We start from the raw sequence: 26246 nt of genomic DNA on the forward strand, positions 1-26246 counted from the left end.
TTTCTGTCTCCTGCCAGTCTGGCTCTAAGCTGTGTGATCATATAGTTTTCAGATCTTCCAGAAGACAGGGAGACACAGACACTGTCTAACATGGCCTCAAAAGCAATAAACAGTTCAAGTCTGTGATAGGAATTGTAAAAAGTGTAGGGATTACATTAAAAAAAAAAAAAAAGTTACCTCCCTTTCCATAAGGCACAGCGGTGTCTTTCTTCTTCAGTGACATCTTTGTGGATTCTCTTTAATAGCGTGGGTCCAAAAGGCATTAAACATGGTTTCCTCAGGTCTTGTTTCCCACAGGTTAAGTGTGCACTAGTAGAATTTATTACGCTTTCATATATTATGTATTCTCGAGCAGAAGGGCTTTGCTGGAAAGCTTCCCTATTAAATATAACTTACAATTATTAAAGCTTTTCTTTGGTCTTTTCAAGACAAACACGTTAAACATGTCTTTCACACTTTAACAGAAAAGCAAATGTGCTTGAGCCACTGTTTTTGTTTTGCTTTGGTTTGTTTTTTTCGAGACAGGGTTTCTCTGTGTGGCCTTTGCTGTCCTGGACTTCCTTTGTATACCAGGCTGGCCTCACAGAGATCCACTGGGCCTCTGCCTCCCTGAGTGCTGGGATTACAGGCATGGACCACTGCTCCTGGCTCACTTTGTTGCTGTCCTGGAACTTGCTTTGTAGACCAGGCTGGTCTCGAGCTCAGAGATCCACCTGCCTCAGGAAGTTGTGAGCTTCCTTATGGGTGCTAGGAACCCATCCTACTCAGGCTCTGTAGTTCCTCAGTCCTTTTAGCCTAATCCTGTGCTGTGTGTATTCTGCTGATGTCATCTGGGGCTTCTGGTGATTCTGAACTACAGACGTGAGGAGTGCTGCCTGGGCCACCCCTAGAGCTGAGTCAGCCTGCCCTTTTTCAGTGCAGCGGGAAGCTAAGGAGGCCAGGTGCCAAGGTCTGACATTCAGCCTGGCACAGTTCACATGGGCCTGGTTCTGGCAGTCTTTGGCTTGATCTAAGCTGCCTACTTCCAGGCCGCTTTCGGGCAGGTAGTGTGATGTAGGCGTGGGCGCATGGGGAGAAAGGCCGTTGGCAGCTCCGAAATGCACTGCTAACGTGGGCGACTGCTAGGATAAGGCCGGAGCTCCCTGGGGGTGGCAGCTTCTAGTGGCACCTGCCAGCCTCCAGGACAATGCCGTCGCCCGGCCAGAACTACAATTCCCGGCGTGCTCTGCGCCGTGGCCTGGCTAGGGTGGCCCGTCAAACACTGACATCGGTGGGCCGGACTGAGTGAGCTCCGCGCCTGCAAAGGGGGCCCCAGTAGGTTCCAGGTCTTCCCGGGGAGTCTCTCTCACTACCATCTGCCTGAGACTCGGCCCCCACAAATGGAAAGCAGTTGCCTATACGTTAACCAGAGCCAATCACAAAAATGTGCGGACTAAGGCCACGTGACTGGTGGGCGGTACTTCCAGAGCTCCGGGATCTCTATGGTTCTCACTGACTCGCTGGAGGACATTTGGTCCACTGGAGGACTCCCTACATTCTTCCTCCATTACCTCACTGCCTCCGGTGGCTGCTGGGATAGAGGAGGACTCGGGTCCCGACTCGACTCAGTCCTCCTCCCGCCCCGGGAATACCTCTAGTTCTCCCCCGGCCGCCGCCGCCGCCCCGCCGCTTCCTCCTCTGCCCTCCCGCCGGCCTCCTTCGGGCGTCCTCACCCGCCTTGGGACTCTGCTTTTTTTCTCGGGAGCCTCCACCCAGGCGCATGGCTCCATGAAGCAGGAGGAAGAGAAGGAAGAGCGCGAGAGGTCCCGTCTGCTCCGGCCGCGTCTGGGTCAGGAGAAAAGGTGGGAGATTCTAGGGGGGGCTGTGCCGTCCTTCCTCCTGCCAGGCCTTCTCGAGGCCTGCTCGGCTCGGAGGCGGTCAGTACCCTGGAGAGTGGGGTCTCGAGGTGCCGCGCCGAAGAGGGGTCCCGGGGCACCATGGGGGAGGGGCCCACGGAGGGCCACCGCGGGTGGGCAAGGCCTCCTCTGGGCCGCCTGTCCCCGCCGGGGGCCAACGAGATCGTGAGGCCGTGTGCCCAGGTTCTGGGTGGCCGCGGTCGCCCCCGGCCAAGGAGGCGAGTCGGCAAGCTGTAGCCTCAGTGCCTGAACTCCCTCCAGGAAACAGTCGGTGGAAAGTTTGGTGGTCTCCTGCGCCGCCTGGTGGCCCCCACCCAGCGTCCCCTCCCCCGCCGGTGTCTGGATTCCACCCCCGCGGCCCGGACCCAGTTGCTCTACCCGTCGCCCTGTCGTTTCCCCAACTCCCCCCAGCGCCCTGTACTCTCCTGTCCCACATCCTCCTTTTCACCTTTTTCTTCTGCCTGTTCTATCCCTCCCGACTCTGGCTTCTTCTTTCCTTCTTGCCTCATCCTTTTCTTGCTTAATTCTTCACTCTCGGGACTTTTTCACCCCCGCCAGCACCATCGTCCAACATCTACTCGTAATCCCCCTAGCCTGCTACCATGCCTCCATCTTAAACTTTGGTTTTTATGCCTGTCCTCGAAGCTCTGTGTTTTGCCCTTCATTCCTTGCCCTGATCTGACTCCTCTTCGCTCACTTATTCCTTTGGGCCTATCGGCTTTCATTGCCCTCTCTTAGGGTTGAGTGGGTGGGGCCTGGAGTCTCGGCTTTGCACACACATTCTGTAGTACTGGGCAAGTGGGGAAGGTGGGAAGAGATTGTGAAGCGATTTATGCCAAGACTGAGTAAGAATGAATGGCTCCAGCAACACCTACCATCTCCTCCTGGCACAAGGTGCCTTGTCCTCAGGGACCTAGCATGTTGTTCGGTAATTTTTAAGACTTGGAAGTATGTTTGTACACAGAAACCTGTGGCGAGCTCAAAGTGATAGATCCTGGCGAAAGAGCAAGATTTGCCCCTAATGTGTGTGTGTGTGGGGTGGTGGGGAGTTGTGGGGGTTATTAATACTGTGTGTTTCACTGGGGTAGAATGCAGCCTTTAATCCTCCGTGGGACTTCTGTTACTTATCTCATATTTAGCATATTTTGAAGGAGAGCTTATGCTCCAGATGGTTTTGTTGTTGTTGTTTCAGAAATTGCTCTGTTAAATTGTGACTTTTGAGCCTGACCTTGGTGGTGCGCCCTTAATCCCAGCATGTATCCAAGTAATCTGAGAATATTTTCAGTGGTAAAGTCTCTTGGCTTTTGTTTGTCTTAAATTAAAATAAGCCTGGTAAAAAGCCCGGTGTGGTCTTGTACACCTTTAATCCCAGCACCTGGGAGGCAGAGATGGGTGGCTCTCTTGAGTTTGACTCCAGCCTGGTCTAAGTTCCAGGACAGCCAGGGCTACATAGAGAAGCTATGTATCGAAAAACAATCATTTTTGTAACTTTTGCAAAGACCTCCACACTACCTAGACTTTGTTCATTGCATCGGCATTTCCGTCTTAGGTATTGGAAGAAGGAATGGAATTGGAAGAAAGAAGATTCATTCCAGAGACAAAATAGCTTCCCTTTCCTATTGTAGCTGTTTCTTCTGGGACTATCAACTTCCTGCTTTTAGTGAGTATTACCTTGGGGATACCTTAAGTGGGACCTTTTTTTTTTTTGGTTTTGGCTTGTGTCTGGATTTAAGGTGTACTTGTATCTCATTCGTATTTCTCTCCGATTCAGTGTGGTGGTCCTAATGTTGAAATTCTTATGCTTTCAAAGATTATATATATTTAATGTGTTCCCACATGTGCATGGATATCACCACAGTGCATGTGGTGAGGTCAGAAGACAAGTTGAAGGGGTCAGGTTTTCTTCATGATGTGGGTCCTTCAGGACTTCAGGCTTGGTGGCAACTGCCTCTCCCCACTGAGCCATCTTGCTAGCCCTCTACTTTTGTTGTTTTGTGTGAGTGTGTGTATTTTGTTCATTTCAAGATGGGATTTCTCTGTGTAGCCCTATTCATGCTGTAGACTAGGCTGGTCCGGAACTCAGATTTGTCTGCTTCTGCCTTCCAAGTGCTGGGATTAAAGGCATGTGTTACCAAACCTGGCCCCCCAATTAAAGGTGTGTGCCATCATGCCCAGGCACTTTTGTTTTGGTTTTTCAAGACAGGGTTTCTGTGTGTAGCCTTGACTGTCCTGGACTCACTTTATAGACTAGGCTGGCCTGGAACTCAGTGATCTACCTGCCTCTGCCTATTGAGTGCTGGGATTAAAGGCATGCGCCACCACGCCCAGCCTTTTTGTTTGTTTGAGACAGGGTTTCTCTGTGTAGCCTTAGCTGGCCTAGACTCACTTTGTAGACCAGGCTGGCCTCAACTCTCAGAGATCCACCTGCCTCTGCCTCCCAGCGGCCCAGCCACTTTTTAAAGACAACCAAAGAAGTCTTTCTTTCCCCTTGGTCTTTTGTTAGTTTTGTTGTTTTGAGACAAGGTTTCTCTATGTGGCTGTCTTGGACTCACTTTGTAGATTAGGCTGGAGATCTGCCTTCCCAAGTTCTGGGATTACAGATGTGCCCTATGCCCATCTTCCCCTTGGTCTTAATTATTGCTTTAATTGATTTCTGAGATTAGGAATGTTCCTCAGTTCTACAGTGCTCATCTAGAATGTGTGAGGACCTGAGATCAACCTCCAGCTCTACTTCTTACCAGTTGAGAAGTGAGTCTGAAAGATAAGAAATTCAAGGTCATCTTGGGCCATATAATGAGTTTGACACAAAAATTAACTAACCCAGAGGGTAATGCAGTTCCTGAACAGTAATCTTATCGCTTGAGAAGTCAGTCTAAAAGATAAGAATTTCAAGGTCATCTTGGGCCACACAGTGAGCTTGGGCAGACAGTTTAGCTAACCCAGAGGTTAATGCGGTTCCTGAACAGTGCTCTTCACGTGGAGTTGGTCTCCAGCTGCTTTTGAATCATTTTGACATAATCTGCTATGATGATATTTTATTGAATGCCACCACAGATTTGAAAAACTGATTCTGTATGTAAACCATGAACATAGTTCTTGGGTGATTATTGCTTGAAATGGAACCCATTGACAAAATCTTTGGCATTCCATATATGTCAAAATGTCCTTATAACAGCATATTTAACAAGAAAGTTTATGTTCTATGTGCTTTTTTGGTGTTTTTCTATAATCTCAGTATTTATTCATTCAGAAGATTTTTTTTTCTCCTGAGACATGGTTTCTATGTACCCTTGGCTGACGTATAACTCTGTATTGTAGCCCTGAACTCATAAAGATACGCCTGTCCCTGCCTCCTGAGTGCTAGGATTAAAGGTGTGAAATACTTGCAACTGGCTTTATTCTTTTTTGAGACAAGGTCTCACTTTGTAATTCAACTAGCTTCAAATTCTTTCTGCCTCCTCAGTGGTGGGAGACCTCCAATGTTCTTTATGGCTTCTGCTATCACAGAAGGAAAAGAAATCATAAATCGTTTCGTTTCTTAGAGGCCATTACTTTTCTTTTTTCAAAGAAGTATTGAGGTCTTTTATTCTATAAGGTAGCTGTTATAGAATTGTATTAGTACAGGTCATGTGCCAAAGCACTGCCAGGCCAGCTGTGTGGCTGGGCAAGATGGTGCATGCCTTTAATCAAGGCTATACCTGTATAACAGGACAGGGATAAGGGAAACTTTGGGGTTTTGCCTGATTGCCCTCATTCTATTCTATTTATTTATTTATTTATTTATTTATTTATTTATTTATTTTATGTATGCAGTGTTGCACCTGTATGTACACCTGCACACCAGAAGCAGGCACCAGATCTCATTATAGATGGTTGTAAGCCACCATGTGGGTGCTGGGAATTGAACTCAGGACCTCTGGAAGAGCAGGCAGTGCTCTTAACCTCTGAGACATCTCTCCAGCCCTGTTTATTTATTTTCAAGGCAGGGTTTCTCTGTGTAGCCTTGGATGACCTGGAACTCCCTCTGTAGATCAGGCTGGCCTGCCTCTGCCTCCCAAATGCTGGGATTACAGGCATGTGCCACTGTGCCTGGTTTGCCCTCCTTCTCACTGGCAAGCTTCTTTATCCTGTTGCTGAGGCATTCCTTCACTGGCCACCCTCTTGGCCTTCTTGACTTGACTTCTTCAGGACTCCAGTGTAGGCTGAATACCAACATCTCCTTAGTACCCTGTACCAGATTGAGATGCTAAGAATTCAAGACTCAGAGACTGAACAGTCATCATAATCTTGATCTTTGTGTCAAGTCGTTGTTGAACTACCCAGACCAGAACATGTAAGCCACTAGAATGAGCCATAGGTCTGTATGGATCCATAAGGATCCATCTGATTCTGCCTCCCAAGTGCTGGGACTAAGGGTGTGTGCCACCATGCCTGGCCATTGAGAATAGTCTACACAGTGAGTTCCAGGACTGTCTCAAAACAAAAAACCCACAAAAACAAAAATTAGCCCTGTGCGGTGGCAGGTTCACAAAGATATTACTGCTTGCTTGAGTTTGCAGTCAGACTTTGGACCTCAGAGTTGGAATTTGAGCCAAGGTTGGCGCTAGATTGTTACCTCAAAGCCAAGGTTCTGTCCTCAGAAGGTGGGGGCTTCTCTGGTGGTTTTGTAATGGGTTTTTGAAAGAGATACACAGGGAAAAGGAAGGCCACTTCACTTGCCCATGGCAGCCAGGGCGGCTTCATGTCATGTCCTGTCCGAATACCAGCCCTGATACTTAGTTATGAACATTAGCAAGCTTATGAGAAGTTATTTGTATTGATTTCTGAAATCACAAATTGCTACCCCGCAAATAAACAAACACTATAATGGATCACTAAAAGTCCCATCATTTAAAACATTTCTTTGAGCCGGGCGTCGTGGATCTGTGAGTTCTAGCATCGTGGATCTGTGAGTTCTAGGCTTACAACGTGAGTTCCAGGCCAGCCAGGGTTGTTACACAAAGAGTGCTGCAGTGCTGTAGATGAAGCTGGCATCAGAGAGCCGCCTGCCTCTGCCTCCCAAGTGCTGGGGTTAAAGGCGTGTGCCAGCATACCTGGCTTTATATCAGCCTTATTTTAAATTAAGACAAACAAGAGCCCCCCCCCCCCCCAAGAGATTTTACCCCTGAAAACATCCAGATTATTGGAATAAGTGCTGGACTAAAGGCTTGTTCCACTACCACCAAGTTGAACCTGTGTTCTTTTGTTTGTTTGTTTGTTTGTTTGATTTTTTTGAGACAGGGTCTCTCTGGGTAGCCTTGGCTGTCCTGGACTCATTTGTAGGCCAGGCTGTCCTCGAACTATCTGAGATCCGGCTGCCCTCTTTCTCCCGAGCACATTTGGGATATTTTGAGAGCAGAGTGCTGGAACTAAAGGTGTGTGCTACCACCTGGTTAAGTTGTATCATCTACTCAAAGTAAGCCTTTGGGTCAGCCCATGTTAGTGGCTCCTGTGGCCAAGCAGAGTGGTCTCTGCTACATAGTGAAGGCGACAGTTTACAGGATTAATTGGACCAAGTGAGAGTTTATACAATAGTTGACCTAATTTTTAAAATGAAGTGTCCAGATTGTCCCCTTTTGTGTGTGTGTGTTGTTTTTGTTTTTTGAGACAAGGTTTCTCTGTGTAGCCCTGGCTGTCATGGACTCAACTTTATAGACCAGGCCAGCCTTGCCTTGAACTCACAGAGATCCACTTGCCTCTGCCTCCCAAATGCTGGGATTAAAGGCATGCACCACCATGCCTAGCTAATACTTTATCTTTAAACAAGATCACTCTGGGCTGGAGAGATGGCTCAGCAGTTAAATAAGATCACTCAATTCAACTTAAAGCTTACGAGAGACCTAGGAGGCAGGCTAGCAAGGTCTGGGAATCTGCTTGTCTCTACCTTCCAACAGATATTGGGCTGCAGGCATCATTCCCAGTGCGCACATGTGCATGCCCACACGTGTGTGCATATTATAATGTAAGTGCTAGAGGTAAAGGTGCTAGGTCTGTTGTACTTGTGTAGCAGCCAGTTTTCTGAACCATCTTTCCAGGGTCTGGTTTGAGACATAGCCCTACCATATAGGCTTGGCCCCCCTGGGACTCACAGACATGCCGGTCTGATGTAGAGATTGACGGTGAAGGTTGTGCCACCAAGCCTGATGTATATTGTGTGTGTGCTATCATTAGATTTTTGTGGGTTTTGTTGTTGTTTTTGATTTTTTGCTTTTAAAATAATGTTAGGGTCTCTCAAGCATGTAAGCTTATATACTCCTCTGAGAACCCCTGAACTCAGTTCCCCCATCAGCTGATGCCGCAACAAACAACAGGGGAAGGGGCCGGGCCTTTGAACACTGAGGGCAGGCCTAGCTATTTCACACTTGCAAGGTTAAGAGATCTTGATGAGATATATGAGAGAAATTCCTTATATTCCTGAAATTCTGAATTGTCAACTACTACTACTTCCTCAGCTTCTTGTTAAAGCGTGGGCAGTGTCTCCATCTGGTGGATTTCAGTGTAAACTACTGTGTTCGCATTGATTGTGGAAGTTGTGTAGGAAAAGATTACTGCTGTTGACTCTTGAACTTGGCCCAGAAACTTTGCAGGGCACCAGCCAAGGCCTAGAGGTCACAGTGTCCCTTGCTTTGGTCACACTGCTTACCCTGGCCACAGCATTGGTAGTGGTGATGTTTGGGGAGAAGAACAGGTTGGGTTTTAGAAGAGGTAGCAGAATATTTAATAAAGGACTTGTTTGGGGGGTTTCTCTTTGTGGTACTAGGAATAGATCCCAGAGTCTTGAACATGACAATCAGACACTCCCGCAGTGGACTTAAATGCTCTACTCTCTCTGTGGGGGTAATTCTCCTTCAAACCACGAGAGTGTGTTGTGTGCCATGTGTGTGCAGATACCCTGAAAGGCCAGAAAGATTGCTCTAAGTTGAACTTACAGGAGGTTGGAAGCTGCTAAACTTGGGTCCTGAAAGACCAACCAGTGCTGGTAATTACTGAGCTATCCATCCCTACAGTCCCTAGAGATAATGTTTTGATATAATTGGCAGATGATTGTTAATGTTTTTTGTATTGATGTTGATAACAGTTGGTGGCTGAGGTATTTTCTATCAGTACCCTGGTTCATTTTACATTTCTGTTTTTTGTTTGTTGAGACAGGGTTTCTCTGTGTAGCCTTGAACTCACAGTGATCCACCTGTCTCTGCCTCCTGAGGGCTGGGAGTAAAGGTGTGCACCACCACACCCAGCTCATTTTACATTAAAAAAAAAAAAAGATTTATGCAGTATTTTGCCTGCCTGCACACCAGAAGAGGGCACAGATCTCATTATAGATGGTTGTGAGCCACCATGTGGTTGCTGGGAATTCCACTGAGGACCTTTAGGAAGAACAGACAGTGCTCTTAACCTCTGAGCCATCTCTCCAGCCCCTCATTTTACATTTTTTAATCTTTAGTTTAATTAATATTTGCTTTATTTTGGCAGATAATTATTAAGCTCCTTTAAAATTGGTTTTTTGAGACAAGGTTTCTCTGTGTAGCCTTGGCAGTCCTGGACTCGCTCTGTAGCCACACTGGCCTGAAACGCAAAAGAGATCCACCTGCCTCTACCTCCCAAGTGCTGGGATTCCAGGCCGTGCACTACCACCAGGACAGCCTGGGCTATTAAACAGAGAAACCCTGTCTTGAAAAACCAAAAATAAACAAAATGTCCTCAGCTACTCTGCCCTTTGGCCGTGATGGTATTTTGGGATAGAAGTGCTGCTCAAGGCCTGCCTCTCTCCATGGTGGCTATATATAACTTTATAAGGCACCATGTGGTTGCTGGGAATTGAACTCAGAACCTCTGGAAGAAGTCAGTACTCTTAACCGCTTAGCCATCTCTCCAGCCCGAGGTCTCTTTTTTTGACCATGTTACCTGGATTTTTTGGTAGAAAAAAAAATTGACAGCTTAAAAAAAATCTTTTCAGTTTATTCATTTCTGCAAGGGGGGAAAACAAGAACCATTGTGTCGTGTGTCAAGGTGGGAAGACAACTTGCTATAGTCAATTCTGTCCAGCCACCTTGTAAGTCATAGGGGTTAAATAGAGTCTTCAGGATTGGCAGGAAATGTTTTTACCCACTGAGCCATCTTACTGATCTTTGACAGCTTTTAACTGATCCATGCAAGCAACTTTGTTTTGTTGTTGAATCATTCCAGTCAGTACTTAACTGTTCTCTTTTGGATAGGGTTCTGCAGCATTCCAGATCACGAATACCAAATCAGGATGGGAAAAAGACGTTGCGTTCCTCCCCTTGAGCCCAAGTTGGCAGCAGGCTGTTGTGGGGTCAAGAAGCCCAAATTGTCTGGAAGTGGAACACACAGTCACGGCAACCAGTCCACAACTGTTCCTGGCTCTAGTTCAGGACCTCTTCAAAACCACCAGCATGTGGACAGCAGCAGTGGGCGGGAAAATGTATCGGACTTAACTCTGGGACCTGGAAACTCTCCTGTCACACGAATGAACCCTGCATCTGGAGCCCTGAGCCCTCTCCCCCGGCCCAATGGAACTGCCAATGCCACTAAGAACCTGGTGGTGACTGCAGAAATGTGCTGCTACTGCTTTGATGTTCTCTACTGTCACCTCTATGGCTTCCCACAGCCACGACTTCCTAGATTCACCAATGACCCCTAGTGAGTAAATTGGGCATGGGACAATGTGGAGGGCACGGCAGCATTTTCTTAGGCTACTCTCTAAACTGGGTCTGTCCAAAGGATTCTGGGAACAGGCATTTTTGTTATTGTTGGTTCAGCACAGCATAGGGTAGTTAGAGAAGCCACATTATCATGCCATTGGGGACCTCAATAGTGTTGTCATCCAAGTAAATGTGAATTAGAAGTGCCTGAAGGTTAAGCTGAAGACTAGGCGCTCTCATTCATTGAGAACAATGCATTTAAGAAATACTCTTCTTTTGGTTGTCCTAAGACATCTAAAGTTATCCATTTTCATGCATGTGTGTAGACTAGTTAGGGGGGCATGCATGTGTTTGTGCAAGTGGAGACTCAAGGCCAGGAATCTACTGCCCCCACCTTCTCAAGTCTGAATTATAGATGGCCCTCCACACCCATTGTGATTAATGTGGATTCTGAGGATCCAACTTCTTTATTTTTTTGTTTTTGTTTTTGTTTTTCAAGACATGGTTTCTTTGCATAATAGCCCTGGCTGTCCTAGACTCACTTTGTAGACCACGCTGGCCTTGAACTCACAACATCCGCCTGCCTCTGTCTTCCAAGTGTTGGGATTAAAGGCGTGCACTACCAACCAACTCCAGGCAGAGGATGCAAATTCTAGTCCTCACACTTACACAGCAAAGCCTTTAACCACTGAGCCATCTCTCTAGCCTATTTAGGGAGATTTTGTTTTTGTTTTGTTTTTTGAGACAGAGTTTCTCTGTTACACAGCCCTGGCTGCCTGGACTTGCTTTGTAGACCAGGCTGGCTTTGAACTCACAGAGATCCCCCTGCCTTTGCATCCCAAGTGCTGGGATTAAAGGTGTGCCTCACCTCGCCTGGCTAAAAAGATTATTATTATTTATTAAATTTTTGTTTTGTTTTTTTGTTTTTTCGAGACAGTATTTTCTCTGTTTAGCCTTGCCTGTCCTGGACTTATTCTGTAGACCCGGCTGGCTTTGAACTCCCAGTAATCCACCTGCCTCTGCCTCCCAAGTGCTGGGGTTAAAGGTGTGGACCACCACCTCCTGCTTAAAAAGATTATTTTTGTTTGTGACAGGGTTTCTCTGTGTAGCCTTAGCTGTCCTGGACTGTGTTGTAGACCAGGCTGGCCTCAAACTCACTGGGATCCATCTGCCTCTGGCGCTAGGACTAAGGCAAGCCACCATACCAAAATTTCAGGGAATTTTTGATATATGGTGCTGTGATCAGAAGCTGACAACTGAACAGATCAGATTCCAGCCTGCATAGGAGATGTATAGGTAGGGGTCATTGTATTCAGGGCCTTTAACCTGTGAGTGGTTTTGGGTAGGTTTGGCACAACAGCTTTGACTGGCATGGTGCAAGGATGTTATTTGAAGGAAATGGGACTAGGTGGGATCTCTGTCTGCTGGAATGAAGAAAGAGATAGTAGGTAAGGGCTGGAAGATGGCTCAGTGAAGAAAGTGCTTGCCACACGGGGGGAGGAGCCTCAGAACCCATATAGGATCAGACATGGTGAATGTGTGTATTCTCAGTGCTACAGTGAGAGGGGAGGTAAAGACATGAGAACCCACAGATGTTTGTGGAACATCGAGTCTGTTGTATGCAGCAAAGAAAAGAGACCCTGTTCCTATTTCAAACAATGTAGAAGACAAAGACCAATACCTTTGACCTCTACATGCACTACATGCAGGAGCACAAAACCTTTTTTAAACTTTTTTTTTTTAACAGAAAAATATAAGCCAGAAATGGTGACACCTTTAAAATTCCAGCAGAAGCAGGAGGGTCTTTGTGAGTTTGAGGCTGACCAGTGCTGTGTAGTGAACACTGTCAGGGTAACTTATGCCTGTGAGAAGTGACTAAATCAGAAATCTATTTTTTTTTTTTTTGCTTTAAGCCTAGCCTTTAATGGCTGAGCCATCTCTCCAGCCCTAAATCAGAAATCTGAAACATAAGGATCTCAGGAAGGGGGGCAACTCTGTGACAGTCTGTCATGGATCTGATAGAGACAATGAAACCTGATTTGGGCCTAAGAGCAGAAATGGCAATTTCTGTTAAAGTAGAGCTTTTTTGAGAAGGTCTTTTTCTCTTCTGAAAGGTCTATGAGCAGGAACTATTTGTAGTTTGCCAGTAGTTACAATTGTGGTAATGCACGCCTTTAATCCCAACACTTGGGAGGCAGAGGCAGGCAGATGTGAGTTTGAGGTCAGCGTGGTCTACAAAGTGAGCCTAGGACAGCCGCAGTGACGCACAAACAAAACAAAACAAAAGACCAATTGTGAGAAAAATGAAGTTCTTGCAGAGAATGCTTGTAGCTTAGGGGAGTGCAGTGACGGAGCTCACTGAAATAGTGTGAAGGAGGAGGATGTGGGAAACTGGAAGGAGGGGAGATGGCTAGGTGCTGTAGAGCACTACTGTAAGTCAAGCACTGTGAGAGTGAGGGCAAGAATATCTCAAGTTCAAGCCCACCCAGGTAATGTTGACACAGTCTCTAGCAATGTAAAAAGGAAGAGTTGGGCTCAAAGCAAGAAAGAGGAAAAGAGCGTATCCAAGTGAGTGACAGCTGTGAGGACAGAGCACAGGAGAGGCTACACAGAGCCCTTCCTGTTATCTCAGGAGCTTTTGTGTTTCTAGTCAGGGCTATAGCAGAAACAAGCAGGAATGTATCCCCAATTAATCTAGGGCTAGAAAATACTTTGTTTTTGCTTTTTTAGTCCTCTCTTTGTGACCTGGAAGACAGGGCGAGACAAGCGGCTTCGGGGCTGCATTGGGACCTTCTCAGCTATGAATCTTCATTCAGGACTCAGGGAATACACGTTAACCAGGTAATGACACAAACAGGAGAAAGTGTACATACATTAACTAGAATTGGAAATGCTGAATAGCCCATTTCTTCAAAATGTTTGATAGCATCTGAGCAGTCCCTTTTTGTAGTCAAGAAATGTAAGGGCTGCAGCCTGGCAAATTGTCCATAAGCTCCTGTAAAGACCATGAATGCTGACATTAATGTTAGATGCTGTCAGAAGATCTTAGGACTCAGCTTTGTGGGCTCTGTGGCATGCAATGTTGTCTCCTAACTGGAGGCAGCCTCACTTATATTTTCTGTCCCCTCTAGTGCACTTAAGGACAGCCGATTTCCCCCCCTGACCCGAGAGGAGCTGCCCAAACTTTTCTGTTCTGTCTCCCTCCTTACTAACTTTGAAGATGCCAGTGATTACCTGGACTGGGAGGTGAGAACAGCTGCATTTGGAACTCTGCATCTCTCGTTGCATTTGGGTTCGGGTTAGTACATGGTAATGTATCTCCTTCATTGAGAGAGGGTCTAAGAATGGAAGTGACAGAAAGGTACTTCTCCACTAGGAATAGAAAAGAAATGGAAAATCAGTACACTCTTGTGAGCCAGGTGTGGTGGCATGTGCCTTTAATCCCCACACTTAGTGGAGCTCTATGACTTTAAGACCAGCCTGCTATTTCTTCCCAGTCCACTGTGTTCTAATTCAGTAAGATCCATTAGATCCTTCCATGTCTAGTTAAGAAATAATGACATGCTGGGTATGTGGTACATACATTTAATCCCATCACTCAGGAGGCAGAGGCAGGTAGATCTCTTGAATGCCAGGACAGCCTGGTCTACAAAACCAGACCAGGACAGCCAAGGCTACACAGAGGAATACTACTGCCTTGAATGCCCCCCCATAATAAAATAATATTAAATAAATCAGATAAGCGCCTGTGCATGGTGGCCCATGTTTATAACATCATCAATCAAGAAGTAGAAGGAGGGTGATTGCAAATTCCAGACCAGTTTGGGCTATAGTAAGTTAAAAAAAAAAACAAAACAAAAAACAAAAAACCCAAAAACCAAATCCAAAGGGAACCGAATTTGAAGGACCATGAACTTTTTGACATTTTCACATAGTAGAATTGGTCTAGAAGTAAAATATTTAAGCTATTTATTTATTTATTTATTTTTCTTTTTTTTTTTTTTTTTTGGTTTTTCGAGACAGGGTTTCTCTGTGTAGCCTTGGCCATCCTGGACTTGCTTTGTAGACCAGGCTGGCCTCGAACTCACAGCGATCCGCCTGCCTCTGCCTCCCGAGTGCTGGGATTAAAGGCGTGCGCCACCACGCCCGGCTTATATTTATTTATTTTTCAAGATAGGGTTTCTCTGTGTAGCGTTGACCATCCTGGACTTACTTTGTAGACCAGGCTGGCCTCGAACTCACAGCGATCCGCCTGCCTCTGCCTCCCGAGTGCTGGGATTAAAGGCGTGAGCCACCATGCCCGGCTTATTTAAGCTATTTAGGTATGCCATTTCAAGAATTTATTTCTGCAACCATCACATTCTCAGGTGCAACTACACACATATCTGACCTTTCCCATTGGTTTCGATGCTTTAGAATTAATTAGTCATGTAAAAAATTATTTTCTCAGACCTGGGTCAAGCAGCTCAGGAGACAATGTTGATTTATATGTGGGTGACTGAAGTATTGTTACAATCAGAAAATGCCATGTTGTACTTTTCTGTAGGTAGGGGTCCATGGGATTCGGATTGAATTCATCAATGAGAAAGGCATCAAACGCACCGCCACATACTTACCTGAGGTTGCTAAGGAACAAGGTGAGTTGGACAGATGCTACTTAGAGAATGGTACTACTAAGGGCAGGAGAGAGAAGGTCCAGCTCAACTGCCACCAAGTATGAATGCCGTTCTTCTCTAAATCCTGTCAGACAAGGGAAATTGACATAGATGCTGGGAGCCTGTGGGGAGGGGGATAATGTTCTTACTTACTATTTATTTGTCCCTTGAAGCTTCCCTGATTATCACAGCAAAAACCAGCAACTAGCTTGACCAAGTTTTAGCTTTCATTATAAAGTCTGATATATTTAGCTGTGAAGTCTGTACACAGTGTATACATCTTCCCTACTGCTTTTAAAGAGCTAGTAGTTGCCAGATGTGGTGGCACATGCCTTTAATCCCAGCACTTTGTAGAAAAAAGACAGATGGATTTCTGTGAATTTAAGGTCAGCCTGGTTACTTAGGACTGGAAGACCACTCGGGACTACATAGAGAGACGCCCAACAAATAAAAAAGCTCAGTAGTTAATGAGCTCTTAGAATGCGGACAGCAAAGGCAGGAAGTGGGTAGGCGCAGTTTCTCTTTGAGAGAGTATCTAGAATTCCTTTAACTGTTTCTTGTACTTTCTATGATATGTAACCCCATTTTTTTCTTGGAATTAGTTTGGTTTTGAATAATATGTGAAACACAGTAATGGTTGGGTGTGAACCTGGAATAGAGAAAAATCCAGTTAAGTATATTAATGAACTACGTACTGGAAAACCAAGCACCTTGTTGGTTTTCATTGTGGTTGTGTTTAAACTTTTTCAAAGAGCAGTGTGCATGAAAAGGATGAGTTTTGGGCTGGAGAGATGGCTCAGTAGTTAAGAGCACTGTCTGTTCTTCTAAAGGTCCTGAGTTCAATTCCCAGCAACCACATGGTGGCTCACAACCACCTATAATGTGATCTGATGCCCTCTTCTGGCATGCAGGTGTACATGCAGATAGAGCACTCATACACATAAATATTTTTTTGGGAAAAAAAGATGAGTTTTAAAGACAGCTTGGTCAGATCATAAATCTCACATGGTCAGTTAAATAAATAATCAGATTGTTTCTCCCATGTTAAAGTTGAGAAAACAGGAGGAGGGAATTCAATTGTTTGTTAGTTTTCAGGGTTTCTCTGTGTAGCCTTGACTGTCCTGGACTTTGTAGACCAGGCTAGCTGCGAACTGACAGCGATCCCCCCTGCCTCTGCCTCCAGAGTGCTGGCATTAAAGGCGTGCACCACCACTGCCCTGGGGGTTCAATTTTGTTGTTTGGCTTGGTTTTGGTTTTTTGAAGCAGGGTTTCTCTGTGTAGCCATGGCTGTCCTGGACTCACTTTGTAGATCAGGCTGGCCTCGATTCACATAGATCTGCCTGCCTCTGTCTCCCGAGTGCTGGGATTCCAGGTGCATGCCATCATCATGCCTGGCTTTTCTTTTTCTTTTTAAGTGTAAGATTGAGGTGGGCCTAGTGTAAGACTGAGGTGGCCTAGCAGTACTTTGGCACTCAGGCTGAAGTAAAAAGACTGCCCTCGAGTCTGAGCCTGAGCTGGGGCACATACACAACAAAACCCTGTGTCTAAAAGACAGCAAGGACACAAGCAGCAGCACAGTGTGAAAGGCTTCCTGTCTCCAAGGAAAAATCCTTACTGCTATCAGTTCTCTGTCACACCAGTTATCACTGCTCAAGGCAGTAAAAGCCACATAATTTAAATTTTCCTCTTGGGGTGGAGAAACGGCTCAGAGAACAGAAGTTTGATTCCCAGGTCCAAGTCTGCCTTATAACTTTATCTCCAAGGGGATCCTTTGCTTCTGACCTTGGGGCATCACGCATAGAGAAACACACTTTAAAATAATAAATTGTAAAATAAACCCCCCCCCCCCCATAGTGACACAGGCCTGTAGTCTAATCTGCACAGGAGGGTGAGAAATTACTTGAGGCTGCTAGAGAGATGGCTCAACTTAGTGCTTAAGAACACTGGCTGCTCTTCTAGAGGAAATGGGTTCAAGTCCCAGCACCCACATTGTCTGTAAGTACAGTCCAGGGTATCTGGCACCCTCACATAGACACATGCAGGGAAAACACCAGTGAACACTAAGAAATAGTAATAATAAAATAGAACCAAACAAACAAACAATAGCCAGGCAGCAGTGGTGCATGCATTTAATCCAAGCCTGGTCTACAAAGTGAATCTAGGACAGCCAAGGCTACACAGAGAAACTCTGTTAAAACAAAAAACAAAAACAAACAAACAAACCCAAAACCACCCACAAATAAATAAAAGTAGAGTGCTTCTAACTGCTCTTGCGGAAGGCTTAAACCATGGTTCCCGTCGCCCATATGGGCTGCTCGCCACTTGTAACCCTAGTTTCAGGGATCTATACCACATTCTGGCCTCATGTGTGTATACCTCCAACTTTCACATACACAGAAAAAGCAAAAGTAAAATAAAATCTTAAAAAACAAGCAAACAACAACAACAAGAAGCCTAGACAATGTAGTGAGACCTTGTCTTTTTACCCTGCCTGGGTACTACATGAGCTTCGGAATAATTATACTTGGATAACAGGGTAATAACTGGTAAGAACTATCAAGCTGGGTGGTGGTGGCATTTGCCTGTAATCCCAGCACTCAGGAGGCAGATGCAGGTAGATCTGTGTGTTCGAGGCCAGTCTGGACTACAAAATGAGTCCAAGACAGCCAAGGCTACACAGAAACCCTGCCTCAAAAAACCCTGTCTCAAGCAAAAACAAGGGCTGGAGAGATTGCTCAGAGGTTAAGAACACTGACTGCTCCTCCAGAGGACCAGGGTTCCGATTTGCAGCACCCACATGGCAGCTCCCAACTATAATTCCGAGATCTGACACCATCACACAGATATATATATATACAGGCAAAACACAATGCATGTAAAATAAAACAAAGGGGGAAGAAATTACAAATATGGCAAAGTAGGGAACTGGGGACAGCTTCATGGCACATTGAGTTGTAATGTCATGTCCTCAGGGTCTCTGACTGGACTGTCAGGATGATTGGCTTCCAGTATGTGGGACCAGGACCCAGTGCTTCCTTTGTCCCAGTATGCTCCTACACTGGTTATACTAGAGCATGTTCCTGCCCTGGTTTTGACTGTGCTCACCATATTGTGGCTTGTGTTCTCAGACTGGGATCAGATCCAGACAATAGACTCCTTGCTCAGGAAAGGTGGCTTTAAGGCTCCCATTACCAGTGAATTCAGAAAATCAATCAAACTCACCAGGTAAGCAGCTGTGCTGTTCTCCTTGTTAATCTTTCTTAGGGGTTGAATACAGGATATTTGTGGTGGGAAGGGGAAGGAAACAGTGTTTATACTCCTAAGCCAAAGGAGTGTGTGAAATAGCGCTGAGGAAGCAATGGCTGCAGTACTGCACACTTCCTAGCTCTCCTTTGTCTCCATAGCCAGACTATCAGGACTCAAGCATGGTCAGGCCTGCCAGACCCATGTGTTTCTGAGGGCTAAGGGGAGGCTGGAGTTAAAAGGTAAGGGCTCCAGGACTGTAAATCCCAGAGTCACTTGTGAGGTGCTTCTTCCTGGTCCCCATTCAGGCAGATGGCAGGGATAGAGGAGAGTCAAGGACAGATTTGCAGTCAGTAAAAGGGCACCATTTGGGTTAGAGTACTTCTAGGGGAAGCTTACTGGTTTACGGAACATATACCGATTTAGGTCTGTATCCCAGGCTCAGTTTTCTATTGGCTATGTAATCTGGGCCAGATAGTCCATCTCTTTGAACTGTTTCCTGTCTGTAAGATGTTGAATTGTAATTACTTCAGGTTTGAAGGTAAGGTATAGTTTCCAGCCAAGGGCCGGGGCAACACTGGAGGTGTTCACTGGATGTCAGGGTTGTACCACTTCCTGCTCATGTTGGGAACAAAGAGAAGTTAGCTTGGTGGGCCTTTGCTATGACCCTCATCTACAAAATGCTGAGTCATCGTATGCTAGCCTCACAGGTCTGTTTGGAAGATAACCCAGTGTTTTTGAATGCATTAAATTCCAGCTCACCAGTAGAGCTTAATACATAGCATGCTCAAGGCCCTGGGTTCCATCTCCAGCACCAAACTATAGTAGTAGTAATAGTAATAATAATAATTAAAAAACACTGCAAATACAAAGCATCATTACTATTACAATTTATTTGAACAGCCATTTCCCTGTCAAAATTCAGGAATAATCACCTTGCAGTGGAGGAGTGATTACAGTGGGAAAGAGATGGCTCTGGGTAAGGATTGTCACCCAGCTCCTGTGGTCTGTAGTAGGCTCCATAGGTTTGTAACACCCATGCTTTGCATCCTGACTCATGGCTCTTTCCAGAGCAAAGCCAAAGTGCTATGAATTCTGTTCTGATGACCCCGTGATAATGGCATATTCATCTGGGGATTGAGACCTTCCTATAGCCAAGGATCCATTAACCTGCTTCATCAGAATTTGACCCAGAATTAGGTATCTATGCCCCTTTTAGTTATAACTGTTTGTTGCTCTTCTACAAGTTGAGGTTGCATTTCTGTCAAATTTATCTCATTTATAACCTGGACATAGATAACGCAGTTTACACTGGGTTTTGGTGCAGCCATCTTCCAATCTGCCACCCATGTAATTTGACGTTGAAATTCTTCATCAGATTCTGGTAGCAGATTGCTTACCAGCAGCCTGTTGATAAGCATATGTAGCGTTTTGAGGTGGGATGTGCTGAGATGCATTCTCAGGGGTGAACTGTGGTTGTGCTTTTTCATCTTGTTCATTTGTAATAACAGCATCATTTTCTTGTGCCGTCTTTTCATTTTCTGTAAGTAAGATTGCTCTTGTTCTTCCATTTTATTCTTTGAAACTGTGGGATAAGCTTTTGGTTTTCTCTACTGAGTGACTCTTCACACTAAGATGTTTGGGGTTCCTAATACCACTGCCTGTCTCCCTTATACAGGTATCGAAGTGAGAAGGTGACAATCAGTTATGCAGAGTATATTGCTTCTCGACAGCACTGTTTCCAGAATGGCGCTCTTCATGCCCCGCCCCTCTACAATCATTACTCCTGACACACGGCTACATGACCAGTCCCACCCCCCTGTGGCCACCAATGGCTATGACATCATTGGAGCAGATGCCTCCTCTTCCTGGTCCAGTTACTTCTATTACTGCACCATTTTATGATGCTAGCTTCCGTTGCCAAGCCTGCCTCCTGCTGACTGGAGGGTGTGGGGTAATTTGAATGCAACAGAATATGAGGGGCCCAAGCCTTATATCAGCCTTTCCTCAGTCTGGGATTCTGTTGGATCAGGGCTCCCCAATAACCAGTGAGAATGGCTGTGTGGGTTCAGAAGACCTTTGGTGATTTCCCACATGTGTGTTGGCCACAAACTGAAAACTGGAATTGATGATGATCCATGGAGGCTTCCTCCCCAACACCCACAGCCCACCAGATCCGATTAGGTGTACTCCCCTGGCAGTCTGGGCAACGGAGACCAACATGAACCACTTTTAGGTTGTTTTAAATTCCTTTTTTTAAACTTCCAGTTTATTGTGTACCAAGAGTTGATCCACAACCTCCACGCTTCATAAGTGAACACCATGTTAGGGTTGAGTGTGGGCACCACGAGCCCCTGTGAGTCCTGGACAAGAGACCCATACCAGGATCAGAAGTCCTGTGGATGGCATTGCTTTGTGCAGTAAGCTGTGAAGGTTCTCAAGCTTACCTGACTCTCGGCTGGACTTTCTGATACTCTTCCTGCATTGAGTCTCCTGGTGTTGAACAGAGCTCTGTGGCATAGCCTGCTGAGGAATGGAATGGAGATGCCCATAGAGGTCCTAATGTCATCATCATAAGCAGGTGTGAAAAGAGAGATCTCTTCCTCACCACCCGGCTACCTCAATCCTCTTCTGGTAGCAGTGCCTATGTAGCTGCATCTAGGTTCTCAGAAGCACAGACAGGTGGTTGGGTTGGGCTTTAGGACACGCGGCCACAGGAGAGCTTCTAGGGTCTCGGAGCTGGTTTTCTTCACAGGCAAACATCCTGAGGGACCTTTAAGTACCGGGTTCTTTTTTTCTGATTTGCCTGCAGAAGTGAAGACTTGGCTATATCAGTCCTTTGTAGGACTCTAGAACAAAGCTGTGTAATAAAGCAAGGCGAACCTGCCACTTGCCCACCATACTGGGACTCTTCACCACCAGTGCAAACGCCCAGGCTGCGCGTGTCGCTCGTTTAGCCTCCTGACATTCCCTTTCCCACCTTCACTCATTCCAAAGTCGCTGTCAGCAGACTCTTCTCACTCACTCGGTGGCTGCTAGGAGACTAGGGAGGGCTCTGAAAGCTCTGTCTCAAGGGCACTGCTCAGGCAGCTCAGAGGAAGAGATGGCCAGCTGGAAGAAAGGCTCCTGGAGATGACGCGTGGGTTCTCAGCAGCGGTCATAGAGAACCCATGAGGCAGACAGGCCTCAACTCAGTGAACACATGTTTTGATTTATTTTTCAGAACTGATGTGGCTTTCCAAAACGGGCATACATTTCAAGTCAAAAGATCATCTGAGTTTCTTCTGCCAGGAATGGAGGAAGAAGGGAAGTAGGAGTACTTCCTATGTACTATTCTAGGCAGCACCCTCAAGTTCCTGGGAGGCTTTTTAATTTTGTGTTGTTTTTAACGGAGCAGAAAGGTAGCAGTAGTGATCAAGGCCCTGGGATGGACGAGGGAGGTGCTGTTGACACTGGACTGCCCAGGGCATGGCCCCTTACTGCAGGCTGGGTTCCTTCACACACACGAAGACGAAGGCTCTCAAACTGAGGGCAATGAAGGTGGTGTTACAGAGAGTGACAGCAGGTGCTCTCAGGTGCCATGGATAGATGTCAGGGTGCTCAGATCTGGACTGAGCCACCCACCTCCAACTTGTACAACAGTATTGATACATAGGGCTACACTCATTACTGTTCAAGTGTTCTGTGTTAAGAGTTGTGTTTAATTTCTAAAGATTTAAAGCAAAAAAAAAAAAAAAAAAAAAAAAATGGTGCTAAACTTCACCCCTGAGCACTCTCAGTGAGACTGGTCATGCAAGCATCTACAGTGCCATGCTCCTCAAGCCTGTTTTTCTTGTAGAAATGTTGCCCTATCTGTCTTCTCCATGTAAAGTATGTCTTTTTTTTTTTTTTTTTCTTTCTTTTTTCTTTTGGAGGGTGGGGTAGAATACCTGCCATTTAAGAAAATGAATAGAAAAATTTAAGTCCCAAGAAGGCAAGGGTGGGGGGTCAGTGGACAGGAATCCAGCTGGCAAAGCCCAGCGTCACACTGCAGTGGGCTCAGTGGCTTTGGAGTGAAGAAGCCTTACTCCCTGCACATTCCCTCGTGCTCCCACAGACGTCCAGCAGCACAAACGCTCAGGTTCCTTTGCCTTGTCAAGGGGACTTGGGAGTCAGGCAAGGAGAACTGTTTGGCCCAGAAGAAATGGGCTCTATTGGTCTGTCTGTCCTGACTGGAGCCTAGTCATTCACAAGTAGGAGTGCATGGTTTCGGTCACCTCACGGCAACGTGTGGCAGATGGCTCTCAGGAAAAAACAAAACAAAACAAAACAGCAAAGTGTGGATTGTCCACATGGGGACTTTACATAGGGAGGCAAAACTCTGAACTAGAACTGAGCTGCCTTCTACACATTGACCAAAGCAGTGGGAATGGTGACCAGTGTGTGACGGTAGAGCAAAGGGACTGGTTTTCCTGCCTTTGGCTTTAGGCTGCTCAAACTAACAGGTCTCCTCTTATCAAAGAACCAGCCAAGCTGCTGGCTTGGTTTGGTTTCATCCCTAGCTGTGAGTGCCTTTTGGTCTGGAAAGTTGGCTTGTCTCATCATACCCACAGCTAGGACACTCTGTGTAATTATGAACTGTCCTTGTTTTCCTGAGCTAAATGCAAATGTCTTTGATCACTAGTTTGTCAGTGTTGGGTTGTTTCCACTGTGAGGTTTGCTTCATAATGTTAAAATAACTCATGTTAGAAACCCTTTCCACATGAAAGGTTTGTAGTTGAGACATTACATATATTTTACTGTTTATAATAAAAATAATCTATATAAAATAAGTCTTGGGTGTTAATTTTAATATTTTGAGCAAAATCTGTTTCCATGTTAACATCTACAACTTCACTAATAGTGTTTACTTTCCATTGAGATCTCTGAAGCCTAGAAAACTGTGTTTTTTATGTTTTCACTTTGTTTCCCTGAAACAAGAGACTGTATGGCCTTCACTGCAAAGACTTCAGACCAATTATTTGTATTACACTTGGTTGCCTCTTGGCTATATAACTTCTGAGTACAAGTCATCAAGGTCTTAAATGAAGTATTGTAGAGAATAAATCAAAATGGATAAAAACTGTCTTCTGCCTCTTTGTAACTAGGTGACTTGAATTATCTTAGACAGTTATGGTCCTCATAAGAGCTCTGTCTGCCTCTGCCTCCAAATAGATGGTATTAAAGGTATACACCACTGAGTTCAAGGCCAGCCAAGTCCAGGCCCAACCCAAGCTATAGAAAAACCCTGTCTCAGAAAAACAAACCCAAAACAAAATAAAAACAGCACTTGGGAGGCAGAGGCAGGTGGATTGCTGTGAGTTCGAGGCCAGCTTGGTCTACAAAGTGAGTCCAGGACAGTCAAGGCTACACAGAGAAACCCTATCTTGAAAAACCAAAATAAAATAAAAAACAAAAACCATATGAACTAGGTGTGGTGGAGGAGTCCCTCAGTCCCAACACTCTGGAGGGCTACACAGTGACAGGCCTTGTCTCTTAAAACTAGATGAGGTGGCCCAGCAGATAAAGGTGCACACTACAGAATTTGACCTGAGTTCTAGCCCTGGGACATACTTGAAGGAGGGAACCAATGCTAGTAAGCTGTCCTCTGCCTCTACACAGGTACCTTGGCACACATGCACACAATATAAGGGATTGATAAAAAAAATAAAAATAAATCAAGATTCTGCTGGGCGTAGTGGCACACACCTTTAATTCCAGCACTCGGGAGGCAGAGGCAGGCAGATCACTGTGAGTTTGAGGTTAGTCTAGAACAGCCAAGGCTACACAGAGAAACCCAGTCTCGAAAAACCAAAAAAGATTCCTAGCTAAGCAGTATAGTCTACACCTGTAATCCCAGCACTTGGCAGTGGCAGGTGGATTGCTCTGAACTTGAGGCCAGCCTGGTCTACAAAGTGAGCCCAAGGCTACAGAGAAACCCTCAACCAAGATTCCTATCTTTTGGCCATCTCTGTTCCCTCTGTGAGGTCAATGGTGCTACTTCTTGCTGAGAGTAGGGGGTGATAAGATTCTTTAAAGTGGGCTGGAGAGATGGCTCAGAGGTTAAGAGCACTGTGTGTTCTTCCAAAGGTCCTGAGTTCAAATCCCAGCAGCCATATGGTGGCTCACAACCATCTATAATGAGATCTGGTGCCCTCTTCTGGCATTCAGGCATACACTCGGACAGAACACTGAATACATTAAAAAAAAAAAAAAAAAAAGATTCTTTAAAGTTTTTTTCTAAAACTAGGCTCATGCTTGTAAGCCCAGGATTTGGGAGACTGAGACAGGAAGATGGCCAAGAGTTGAAAGCCAGTGTGAGCTACAGAATGAAATCTTACCAAAAAAAAAAAAAAAACCCAAAAAAGCCTTGATGTAGTGGCACATGCCCTCCATCTGAGGAGGCAGAATGATTACTGTGAATTTAAGGCCAGCCTGGACAATATTGTGAGCCAATCTGGGCCAGAGAAATGGCTCATTGATTGAGAGAATTTGTCTTTTTTTAATAATACAAACGCTTTAACAGTTGCAGGTCATCCCATGGGTTAAGTGGTGGATATCCAGGACCCAGCAGCAGGGTCAGTGCAACCTGAGCCTCTCTGACTCCAATAGGGTGAGCACATCGATCTCTCAAATGTGCCCTCTGGCGTTTCGGATGGTAGAGTGGCTGGTGTAATCCCTAAATTCCACACGCACCTATGAGCACCGTTTCCGAGAACCAGTCCTACCCAGCACTTTGGTTACCCTAGCCAGCTTGATGGGCTGCACATGGCTCCTGTCTATGATAGTGACGAGCCGGGGGACAGGAGCATTTGTTCTTATAGAGGATCTGGATTTTGTTTTCAGCACCCACATGGCAGCTAACAACCATCTATAACTCCAGTCCCAAGGGATCTGACCCATGCTTCCAGTTTCCTTAGAGACTGCAGACAACACCCAGACATACCTACAGACACTGTATGTTGCGGACTTGACGGTCATGGTATCCCATGCCTGTAAACCCAGCACTCAGAGGAGGCAGAGACAGGCAGATGTTTGTGAATTCAAGTCCAGCCAAACTTTGGGCCAGTGCAGCTTGGCAAAAGATGAGTTTATTATGGTTACTGACTGGAGTATGGCCAACAGAAGCAGCTACACCACTGAAAAATGCCAGCACTGCCCTGTAACTATCCCTTCCCTTTTGGAGGAGCGGGGCAAGTTCTCTTGTATTCCAAGCAGGCCTTAATGTCACTGTGCAGCTAAAATCTGCTAAGATCACAGGTGTGCCTATACCACCCCACCTTTATGAGGTGCTTGGGCCAGAACTCAGGGATGCATGCATGATATAGGCAAGCAGTCTGAGCCTTATCCCTAACTCCAAGATCCTATTTATGTGGCTCTAAGTACACAGTGGAATTCACGCAAATTATATTAGAGGTGCCACTTGCTGGTTACAAAGGCTCAGAAGACCTAAACTTTGGACAAAACCAGATTCTGGGGAAATATGCATATGTGTGCTACATTCTTTTTTTGTTTTGTTTTGTTTTTTTGTTTTGTTTTGTTTTTCGAGACAGGGTTTCTCTGTGTAGCCTTGGCCATCCTGGACTCACTTTGTAGACCAGGCTGGCTTCGAACTCACAGCGATCCGCCTGCCTCTGCCTCCCGAGTGCTGGGGTTAAAGGCGTGCGCCACCACGCCCAGCGTGTGCTACATTCTTGCTCTTTTAATTGTGTGTGTGTGTGTGTGTGTGTGTG

The 26246-nt window shown here is 45.8% G+C and overlaps 1 protein-coding gene across 2 annotated transcripts; it reads left to right on the forward strand.

Annotated features, from left to right (window-relative positions):
- Positions 1 to 1407: 1407 nt before the first annotated feature.
- On the forward strand, positions 1408 to 21179 carry Ammecr1l (AMMECR1 like). Of its 2 annotated transcripts, none has more exons than XM_051163278.1 (8): positions 1408 to 1841; positions 3445 to 3555; positions 10151 to 10595; positions 13328 to 13438; positions 13729 to 13843; positions 15144 to 15234; positions 18381 to 18477; positions 20174 to 21179. In XM_051163278.1, exons 3-8 carry the CDS (start codon positions 10189 to 10191, stop codon positions 20283 to 20285), a joined length of 933 nt encoding a protein of 310 aa, XP_051019235.1. In that variant the 5' UTR covers positions 1408 to 1841; positions 3445 to 3555; positions 10151 to 10188; the 3' UTR covers positions 20286 to 21179. The 2 variants fall into 2 exon arrangements, with proteins under 2 accessions (XP_051019235.1, XP_051019236.1); XM_051163279.1 differs by lacking the exon at positions 1408 to 1841 and adding an exon at positions 2392 to 2823.
- The last annotated feature ends 5067 nt before the right edge of the window (positions 21180 to 26246 follow it).

The sequence above is a fragment of the Acomys russatus genome, chromosome 20 (genome assembly GCF_903995435.1).
Source record: "Acomys russatus chromosome 20, mAcoRus1.1, whole genome shotgun sequence".
Classification (NCBI taxonomy): domain Eukaryota; kingdom Metazoa; phylum Chordata; class Mammalia; order Rodentia; family Muridae; genus Acomys; species Acomys russatus.